At 37.4% G+C, this 11,181-nt stretch overlaps 1 protein-coding gene across 1 annotated transcript; it reads right to left on the reverse strand.

Moving 5' to 3' along the window:
* Positions 1–6,339: 6,339 nt before the first annotated feature.
* On the reverse strand, positions 6,340–10,759 carry LOC107294498 (p53 apoptosis effector related to PMP-22). Its single transcript, XM_015823731.2, has 3 exons — positions 10,420–10,759; positions 8,240–8,383; positions 6,340–6,720 (listed from the first exon to the last, which is right to left on the reverse strand). Exons 1-3 carry the CDS (start codon positions 10,619–10,621, stop codon positions 6,512–6,514), a joined length of 555 nt encoding a protein of 184 aa, XP_015679217.1. The 5' UTR covers positions 10,622–10,759; the 3' UTR covers positions 6,340–6,511.
* Positions 10,760–11,181: the final 422 nt, after the last annotated feature.

An 11,181-nucleotide genomic window follows, 5' to 3' on the forward strand; every position in this document is an offset into this window, starting at 1 on the left:
GTTAAATAAATAAATATCTTTGGTCTCATTGTACATTCCGATGTGGTTCCAAACTAAAGAACCATGATTCAGGTTGAACTAGATCTGCAACTATCAGTATGCTATCTGGCAGTGACCAGAGTCCAAGCGAGGGTTTACTCACAGTAACAGCGAGCAAACCCTGTGGCTTCTGTTGGTCCTTTGCAGGAAAAGAAGATCCTAGTTTTTTACAAATTTAAAAGGCTGAATGCTATTATCCTTTACTGATCTAAGCAAGAAATGTTTTAGTCAACCCAAAGCCAGATAACAATCACACCCATCTCTCCAAAGTTACTCATCTCAAGCATCCATAAATGGGTAGGGTTATGACTCACTAGATTCGGTGCAGAAGTCAGATAAATTCATTATCTCTGAAATGGAGATGGAAGATAGAGATTGAAGAAGTTCAGTAAGAGTAGGATTCAGTAAGGAAAGCAACCTCAGAACTGATTCAGACACTACCTTTTGCTGCAGCCCTATAATGGAATAAGAAATCTCCAGTAAGTTATGCCAAAGAACAGAATCTGTATGGTCTCTCCAGCTTATTTGATGCTGCTGATGCTGCTATTGGTGATGATGATGATGATATCCATTCAGTTTTGTCCTGCCTATCCTTCAGATAATGGGAAATATTAGTGTAAGTGGATATTTCAATCATTTCTTTTCTTCACACCATTTTATTTTTGTCTTTTGTTCAATAGTGTCCAATTCTTGAAGACTGCCTGGAAGAGTCTCTGAAGTTTTCTTGGCAAGGATTTTCAGAAGTGGTTTGACATTGCTTTCTTCCTAGGGCTGAGAGAGAGTGACTGGCCCAAGGTCACCCAACTGGCTTTGTGTCTAAAGTGAGACTAGAACTCATGGTCTCCTGGTTTCTAGCCTGATGCCTTCACTACTATACAAATGAGGTTGTCTCTACACCACTTTAAGTTTAAACAAAAATAATTAATTTGCAATGTAAAATATATAAAGAATCCATATTTATGATTAATTTTCTAGTATCCATAACTTCAAAGCATTTGATCTATTTCAGATTAAGAATATATAACCTCCAGTGCTTTTGACACATCCCCATCAGTAGATGTTGTGGGGAATCTGAAATAGGAAAGTGGATGAGTTTTATGACCATCATCTGCTTTGTTATTGTTCCTCTTGCCATGTGGCCCCACATTATACCAGTGTTTCTCAATTTCAGCAATTTTAAGGTGTGTGGACTTCAACTCCCAGAATTCTCCAGTCGACATGCTGACTGGGGAATTCTGGGAGTTGAAGTCCACACACCTTAAAATTGCTGAAATTGAGAAACACTGCATTAGACCAATAGGGAGCTTTAAACCCTGATCCCCACCCCCTGATTCTCCTCCCCAGAATAAATCTAACTCATGTTGTATAGGTTTGTGTAATAACCAGTTGGGAAAGTTTGCTTGCTAACTGAAAAACAGGCCCCAAACAGGGTGGGGTTCTTGTATGTAATTACATGGCTTCTAAAACACTGCTGTTCTATCATGGGAAAGAGTCCTGTAACTTTGATTTCCATGCTGGCATGGCTTCCCTTGCAATTTTTTTAGTGCCCCCCAGCAGTTTCAGAGAATAGCTTCCAAGTACACGGGTAGAAAGGTGTTGCTTATTGGAAGTCTCATCCACTAAGGTGTGGCTTCACCCAGCCCTAGCTTAAGGCAAAAGCACACAACAAGTTTTAACATCTCTTCTAGAAACCTTTTCTGCTGATTCAAGTCTTTAGTATTTAGCTTTCACCATGCACTATTTTTTAAACTCTTTTAAACCAAATATTATAATGGGGGGGAGAAATAATTGCCCAGGGTTATATAAGTTCTATATAAATAAATACAATTTACATGATCACCAAATGTAGTACATTATGTTGTCACCGACAGAGAGCTGCACTGTACAAAATGAAAATATGGTCTGCTATAATCCTCTAAATCACAATACAGTATGCTGCAATACAGTGTGGTGTTAGCCCTAAATAAGAACAGCACAAAAACCTAAGTGTACTGAAGCATAGTAGATTGCAATAGAATGTACTACAACATGGTTCTCTTAAGTAAATCTTTAGTCATCCATCATGTTTCTTTTCTGCATTATCTTCATTATCTCAGTCCCGCTCAATCCCTCTTCCCACCCTTGTTCTGCTCGTATTTCATCTTGGTGTCTCACAATCCTGGTTAGCCAAGTTAAGAGGAAGGAAAGAAAAAAAATGACTTCAGCATCCATGTGGCTTAATTCCTCCTCATCAAAATTTTACTGCTTTCTCCATTTGTCATTTGTATCTAGACGTAAGTAAATCCACTATCTAAGTTTAACAGCCTTTTCAATACAGTACTGTGTCTGTAAGCTGCAGCTTCACCAATGTAACTATTCTGACTGGTTACATGGTACAAATATTGAATGTGTTTCATTTGGCTCAGGCTTTAGATGAATAAATGCCCCACCTTAGGAGTGTCTATGGGAGAGTTGACTTGCATGCCTGGGCAAATACATCACACCACTTTGTTCACATAGAAAAACCCATCCCAGCTTACAGTATCTCTCCCTTCTTCATTGCTTTATACTGCAGGACACTTGATTTGTTTGATCTATCCTTTTTTTTTTAAAAAAAAAAAGTTCTATCTTCTTTTGAAATACTTTCCTGAATTTTTATTGGTGAAATAATGGCTTTTCAGGCCTAATCTTGGTTTAGACAACTTTATCCTATCCCATTCCAGCCACCTCAGAGATAATATGAGGAGAAATTGCATTCCAATTACTAACACGCTGTTCTAAAATTATGTTCACATGTGCCGTGATGTTTTTAAGTTTAGTCAGACTGAACTTCCAGTAGATTTAAACCAAGCTGATCATATTTTCATCTGTTAGCTTTTATACAATGGAACTCCCTGTCAGTAACAATATAATCTACTACACTTGGTGATTGTGTAAATACGACTTTAAAGTAATATGTACCCCTAATGGTTCTGCAGCGATTTCTCCTCCTCCTACATAATTATGGAATGCCACTCACCCAAAGGGTGGTGCGGTCATGACTCAACTGGAAAGAAACTCCCACAGTCTTCAAGCCCTACTCAGTCTAATCATCACTGTCACATTAGCCTGTGACGTGCAGCTGAAGTGGGTTTAGTAGATTAGGGGGGGAGGGAAGGATCATGGAAATGGTTTTAGCTACTCATATCCCTTATTGCCTGGCAAGTTATGAGTTAGACCAGATTGAAGTGCCATTGAGCCAGCTCTATGTCACTCATCAGAGAAAAAGAAATCTGGTGTTTTTTTTCTAGTGCTGACTTCCTCCCTAATTCTGATGAAAGCAGTAAGTTCCTGAAGAAGCTACTATTTGCTATGCCTTGTGTATTCACCCGTTCCCAAAAGGAGAAAGTTTCTTGGAATCCTCTAGATACATTAAATATATGGAGCCTAGTCCCGCTGTGTCCCTTATTGTTGTTTTTTTTTTCTTCAAGGACCCTGTGCTGTTTTCTTGCTATCAATTTCCCTTTCGTAGAAAAAAAAATAGCATGCACATATATCCTACAGACATGCTATATATATTTTCAAAACAACAAAACACCGCTCAAAAGTGTTTTGTTTCATCCTGTAACTTATTTGTTAGCATATTTGTTTTCCCAGGCTCAAGACCTAAGGCCTTTGCATTCCCATTAGTGAACCCTATCATTGTGCAACCTGTTGGGCAGGCATGTTCTCCCTAGTAGAGATTGAGTGCAGACTATAAATCCTCTGCATAATTTCTAGGCTAGAGTCTGCAATCCACAGCCTGACGAAAGGGACTGATGAAACGTGGATGCAATACTGGTTGAAGTAATATCCAGTGCTTTTTTTCTAAAAAAAAAAAAAAAAAAAAGGTGCCGGAACTCACACACGTCATACAACCCGCCTTGCCTACCCTACAAGGTTCCATCCAAAAAAGGTGCCGGAACTCCGTTCTGGGCGTTCTATGAGGAAAAAAAGCCCTGGGAATATCTATAGCCCTTGATTCTTCTCAGAAAAGACATCTTCAAATTTTTAAATTTCATTTTTCTGCAGCTTAAGGGACAAGGGTTTTGATGGCTAGATTTAAGTACACCCAACCATCTAGCATCAATTGATATTGGGCAAAATTAGTTCTTTAGAAAGAACTAATCTGCATCTACCTATAGGATATTAATATATTTAATAAACTAGGACCAGGATTTACAGAGTGAATGCAACTACCAGCAACCTCCTTTTGGGAGCCCTCCTTGAAATAATATTCACCTTCCCTTAATTTTCTGATATTACTGGCAACAATGCTCACTTTTGCCAAAAGATAATTCTTTGTTGCTTTAAATTGTTCTTTATTCATCTCCTGAGGGAAGGGGGAAATCTCAGGTCTAGACTATATTAAAGACACTGTTAAAATTCAACTCCCATGAAGGCCCACAAATTTCCTAGTCTTGCCTTAAGCAATCAATGTTTAGAACTCTGCTAGTAAACTGCCCAGAATACTAAAACATTTTTGCAAGGGCTGAATTTTTAACAGCAATTATAGCGTCTGTATGCTAATTTTTTGAATTTTCAACAAATTTGCATCTGTCATTTGATCAGGGCAATATGTTCACATACTTAAGTTGTTTGTGTTGTTTATTTTTATTTTTAAGTATTTAATACCAATCCTACAAATTCTTTTACTCATTAAGCAACAGACAAAAAGGTTCTACTAACTGATTTTAATAATATCACATCCTTTTGACCATGCAGTTAAGAAACATGGAAAATTATGCCAAAACACAATAGATGATATTAAGTTCAACTTGCCACTTAAACTATTGATTTAACTTTTAATTAAGCCTTGAGCATTATGAAGAACATGGAAGCTACACAACCCCTACAGCTTACAATCTAAGGCGACAGCTTTATGTATTTTTACTTAGGAATAAGGTTTGAATTAAGAAACAAGCCTATAGGACAGGGGTGGGCAACTATGGCAACTTTACAACCTGAGAACTTTAACTGGACTTTAAGCCAGCCATGCTATCTCAGGAATTCTCAGAGTTGAAGTCCACAGGTCATAAAATTGCCATAGATGCCCACATTTGCTGTAAGAGGTCAGAATAAATGGCAAAAAAATGAGTACCACATGACCCTTAGTATAATAGATAATGTATATATGTACATTTTCTGAGTTCTGTACGCCTATGTTGCATCATTTTCCTTTCAGTGTTATGATGGATTGTGTTGCCTTCGTCAGCTGAACATAAACAAAATATTACAAAAGAATTGCCCCCGTAAAAAAAATAATGAACATATTTTGGCAATTATACATCCATGCATTAAAAAAAGCTATGTATTTACACTTTAAAACAAGTAGGCAAAACTAAGATATGCTATTACAAAAGTACAACTGGAACTTCAGCAAACTCTTCTCTTTAATCTTGCTTTCCACATAGGTCAGTTTGCAGATCTGAGAACATCTAATAAGAGAAGACTGTTTATTGTAAACAAGTTTGGAACATAATAGAATTGTCTTTAAAATGTGCAGGCTACATAGTTTTGTTAAAATGAACAGAAATTAGGTTGGTATCACATTTTCTCAGTCAGGGTAATTTGTTCCCAACCTCTTCCTAACTAAACAATTTATGCACTTCATGCAGTCTGTTCTGGCTAATACTGCTTTCAGGTACATAAAAGTTTTCCATGTTGGCTTCATCTTTCTCATTCTTGTTAATAAAGATGTTATAGCCTAAATTTGGAATTTTTTGTAAACAAAGCACGTGCTTCAATACTGATGTTTCGTTAGAACAATACAGATTCCAAACATTTTCAGTCAGCATAATTAAACATCCAATTCTGGGAGTTGCGATCCGAACACATCTGCAATTGACAGGCTGGAGAAGACAAGCTTATACATATTAGTAATAATGCAATCAAGAAGGTTTTTAATAAAGGAAAATATTTGTAGCTCAGGGTTGACACGAGGGGTCAGAGAGCATCAGGGACTCCTCAAGGTATTTTGGGGTTTTTTTGGAACATCTGGTTTCTGGTGATATTTCTGTCTAGTGGATTGAATCTAAACAGGCTTTAGCAGGATTTCTCTCACACTAACAAATGAAGCAGGGTAGCTGTTGTCATTAATTTATCTTCCCCTCTGCAGCCCTTTGAACCCCTGCCCCTAAAAGTGTGTCCCCAAAGGGTTGGGAGCAGGAGGGTTGGGACTACAGGAGGAAGTCAATACTGATTATAAACCAATTCTGTAAATTGGTGAATGTTTAATTAAGGAAGTTCAGTTACTATTTGCCTATAAAAACTAATGGTAAAAAAAGTTGTTTAAAAAAATTAACAAATCCACATTAACAAGAATTGTTAATACTTCTTTTTTTGAGCTGCTAAACCTCTATATATTCTAGTCTTGTATGTTGGACTTGAGCTGATAGGTATGTCTGTATGCTTCTTTGGATCCCAAGCAGCGAGGGACTCCATATGATGGCCCTGTTGCTCTTTATAGGAGATTTTAATAATATTCAGGTTTGACATTTCCCAAAATGTGATCTTCATAGAGGGGGAGACAACAAAAGAAGAATCCAAGACCTATTGCCATGATGCACATGGTCCACCCAAATCCATAGCTCCAATCAAACACATGCACAGTGTTTACTGGGAAGGCCACACGTGTTGAAATCATTACAGCATAGATGACAAGACCCATTAATGAGAACATGGCTGCAAAACATGAAAAGGTTAAAAAAAAGTTAATAACACATGAAAACAGTAGGAGAACAGAATTGACTGTATGTTTTTAAAAATAGCCTTGAGAGAATTCTCAGCCCTGTCACCATCCTAGTTTGTATTTTAATTGCCCAATCTATCTAATATGGTGATTAAATTATACTGTTCTATACCGTCAGAGAGATGATTCATGCAGTCCAGTATTTGGCAGCATCATAAGATCCAGCCTTGTAACTTGAGACCATTTTTAGGTAGAAAGGCTGGCAGTGTTTCTCAACCTTGACAATTTTAAGGCATGTGGACTTCAATTCCCAGAATTCCACAGCCAGCATTGCTGGCTGTGGAATTCTGGGAGTTGAAGTCCACATGCCTTAAAATTGTCAAGGTTGAGAAACACTGGGCTAAGGTAACTGGAAGCAAAGCAGGTTCTTTACCGCTAAGCTACAGTCCTTTGGGGTTTGAAGCTCTGAGGGGAAATATCACAGAAATGGTGATGTGAGATTCTGAATCATATTTTACCCAGGAATAATGAAGGTAAACATACAATTTACAATTTCAACAATACGGTTGATGTTTGATAGATAACCTTTGAGTCATGTTTATGTAGAATTACTCACAGGGTGAACATAAATTTAGAATGCTTTTGAATCAACTAAAATAAAATAAATGAAGAACCCGGGTTCTACAATTTCATACATATATCAGAAAAATAAGGAGAGAGAGATGATGAATTCAGAAGAATTTAGGAAAAGCAGAAAGGCTCCTTTTAGATTTTTTTCCCCTGCCCTCTGTTTCAGGATATAGACATTATCTTGTTTCCTGGTTTAAAATGAAATAGACAATGCTTGTGCTTTTTTTTAAAAAAAAAAAAGCTACTATTTTCTCCATTGATTATAACACATATCATTGCTTATTAGCTGCTTTTATGAAATGCAGGTAGTCCTTGATTTACAACCATTCATTTAGTGACTGTTCAAAGTTACAACGGCACTGAAAAAAGTGACTCATGACTTGTTCTTACATTTGCAGCACCCCCGTAGTCACGTGATCAAAATTGGGGCGCTTGTCAACTGGCATGTATTTATGACAGTTGCACTGTCCCCGGGTCATGCGATCATTATTTGTGACCTTCCCAGCCAGCTTCTGACGAGCAGCGTCAATGGAGGAAGTCAGATTCGCTTAACGACTGCATGTTTCACTTAACAACTGCAGTGATTTGCTTAACAACTGTGGCAAAAAATGATCATAAAATGGGGCGTGACTGACTTAACAACCGCCTTGCTTAGCAATGGGGATGTTGGGCTCAAATGTGGTTGCAATGCAAGGTCTTCCCATACTGCTGTTCGGACGAGCTCCTGAGAAAACGTGAAATGGCACCCATCTTTTCTACACGCCTACACTGCTATTTTCTTATTGCCATAGAAACAGCCACTGTGTCTCCAAACCAAATATGCTCTGGCATATTCTACAATATTCTACCCATATTTCTCTTGCTTTGGATATGCAGCCTTACCAGCGACAAAACACAAGCCTCCTATGCCTCTGATGAAGTTGAAGCGAAGTGTCGGGATGGCAAAAGCGATGATGGACAAGGCAAAGCAGATGCAGACAAGTACAAATCCAACTAAGAAGGTGGCAGCTGCACCTCTACCCCAAGCTGGAAATCAAAACAGAAAACAATGGCTCCATCCTTTATGCCTCGCCCTGGCAAGATACAGCTCTAAAATATCATTCAGTCGGGCATGGAAGGGTATACCTAGCACATCCATTTATCCATTTTTAGGTAACAATGTTTTTATCAAATAAACCGCAATTGGATGGGTTCACATACAGTATTAAAAGGCATCGCTTACCAAATGTAACAGCTGGATTTCCATGATTTGCTGAACTAAATCAAATGGCTCAAAGTGCTTTGTGAACTCCAATCATTATATCCATATAGTTTTATCTGTTGGGGGAAAGGGGGCTGGGGCGGGGGCAATTATTTCATGGAACAGAGTCTTTGATTTTAAAGCAGCTACAGTTTTAGAGTAAGACACTTGGTAGGCATTCTTTTTTTTTTCCCCCAAGCAAATAGGTACAATAAAACGATTGGCACCTTTGCTGTTAGGCATCCTATCTTCATCTCTGTTAAATAAGGTATTCTGGGTCATTTTAATATTTCAATAACCTGTTTGAACAGGAACGACTGTGGGACGCGTAACCAAATTAATTCTGGTTCTCATAAAATCTCTTTCATGTCTTGCCATTACAGTAGTGAAGAATTGACAGGCACGATGATATTGATCTCTTTGGACAAAAGCAGGAACAACTTGAGAATGCAGCAGAGAAAGGAAGGTAGTGAATTCTAATCCTTAACCATCTACAGGAGTATATTTATTTATTTATTTACTTATTTACTTATTTACTTACTTACTTATTTATTTATTTATTTATTTAAAATGAGATGCTCACAATACTGAATTGCTCTTTAACAGATTAAATCCAGAGAAGATTTTGGCATGTCAAATGTCAAAAACATTTTGCTAAGAATAGAATTTGTAAAAGCATTTGTAAAAGAATAGAAATCTTCACACAAAGATATTAAAGCTGAGAAGATCATATTTAAAAGCTGTGGGCAATGAGTGGTAGAGGTTAATTGGGATTTTACAGACACAAATGCAAGAGATGGGTCCTACAGCTTTGTGGAAAGGGCATACAAGATGAATGTTGCACTTTTACTTGTGCAGCATTTTCGTTTGGAATAGCATTTTAAACATTCCTGTGTATATTCCTCAGATTTCGCCCACCAATCTAGAATAAATAAACTACCTAAGAATTCCTCTGAGTGTTTTACATTTTCTGCACATAAAAATCTAACTGACTCTACAAAAATGATTGAACCTTATTATATATAAATGATTGAATCTTATTACATAGTATAAACAGAATATCTTTCACTGAAGGCATTTTAAACCCCTCATTGATGAAGATTTTTTAAAATCCTCCATTTCACTTTATTTGGCTTGCACTCTACATAACCAGTGCAGCCTTCAAATATTTTGTTCCGAAGAGCAGCCAGAAAATAAAAGTCTTCATGACATAACACTATTTCCAAAAAGAGAAAACCAAATTTAACATGCTCCTAAAATGTGTGTGCTGGAAACATTGCTATCAGTACATTCTGAAATACTGAACACTATACAGATCCACTGGGTATAATAGTTTAACCCTAATATGTAATTGTATACATCCATTTTCAAACAATTTCGTAGACTTTAAGATTGGCGCCAATAAAAGAAATCAAAATCACCATTTTCAAAATTTTAAGTTGCTATGTTTTCTGTTGACCGAGACGAGAATAACAGCTACATCCTCTCTAGTCCAAGAGTACAAATAAACCAGAAAAAAGGAAGGTATGTCTTTATAGCATCTACTTTCACAATTGCTCTGTCTGACAATTCAATTCCTTCTTTTAAACACACACACACACACACACACACACACACATTATTGAACATTTCTAATTTGGAGAAAATATTGGAAGTAATGATAACAGTGAAAAGAACTACTTGGTGTTACATGTGCAAAAATGTTATAAAACATATTGCCCCTAAATAGTGTAATTTGCTGCACACACAAACACACACACATACACACACACACACACATACTCAAATTGCCTTACAGTGTCCCCATCACTGAGATCCTTACCAAAATCCATGAGAGATGTACATCGCCAATCATCTTCTAAAGAGCATAACCTCCATAACGAGCCTTCACTCTCAAATGGATAACTTCGTGAGGTTACCCAGCCCCAACCAGCTAGTGAGATGATGCCAAAGATCATTGCTAAGCCCAGCAGGAGAGGCAAGATCCATCTGCAACGGGTATAATCCAGACCATACTGAACCATCTTGCTGTTGGGTCTGTTCCAGATACTTAAATGCTAAGCAAAAAGGTCTTCCTGCAATTGCTTTGGTGGTCTGGGGGAAAACGGGGTAAATAAAATGTGTGTGAATGGAAAAGTTAAAGAGCTATAGAGATAAAGGAAGGAAGGAAAGCAGAGAGAGGAGAGCAACTTTGTGATCCAGGCAGGCCCTAAAGAAAACTCCACCTAAATTTCTACGAGCAAGTCCCTACAACAACCTGTTGATCTGGAAACAAAATTCTGGGTTGGGACTATGCTCATTTTGGAATCTGCCTCCTCCTTCTTTGTCAACTACTAATTAAGATAAATATAGATTATATCCATTGCCATTATTATTTAATCTTTTTCATGGCAAGTAGCATTTCACAACAAACAGCAGTGAAGTGTTTTTGAAGGGAGCAATGAAAGTTAGGAGCGTATTTTTGGTGAATAAATTAGTCCCAGTCTTTAAAAAAAATTATTGAACAAATTGTTGAGATTTCCCACTGCTTAGCTCTAAGAGTCTAAATAACAAAAAAGAGTATGAAAGCCACATCTGGGCATTT

Source organism: Protobothrops mucrosquamatus, unplaced genomic scaffold (assembly GCF_001527695.2).
Source record: "Protobothrops mucrosquamatus isolate PMUCROS unplaced genomic scaffold, P.Mucros_1.0 scaffold1969, whole genome shotgun sequence".
Lineage (NCBI taxonomy): Eukaryota > Metazoa > Chordata > Lepidosauria > Squamata > Viperidae > Protobothrops > Protobothrops mucrosquamatus.

Bases quoted from the DNA above. Each gene is read 5' to 3' on its own strand.
- LOC107294498 (XM_015823731.2), bottom strand. From the start codon at position 10,621: ATGGTTCAGTATGGTCTGGATTATACCCGTTGCAGATGGATCTTGCCT. The intron at 8,384-10,419 runs GTAAGGATCTCA...TTTGATTTCCAG, and splicing joins TACATCTCTCATGGATTTTG to CTTGGGGTAGAGGTGCAGCT. The intron at 6,721-8,239 runs GTAAGGCTGCAT...CATGTTTTGCAG, and splicing joins AGGCTTGTGTTTTGTCGCTG to CCATGTTCTCATTAATGGGT.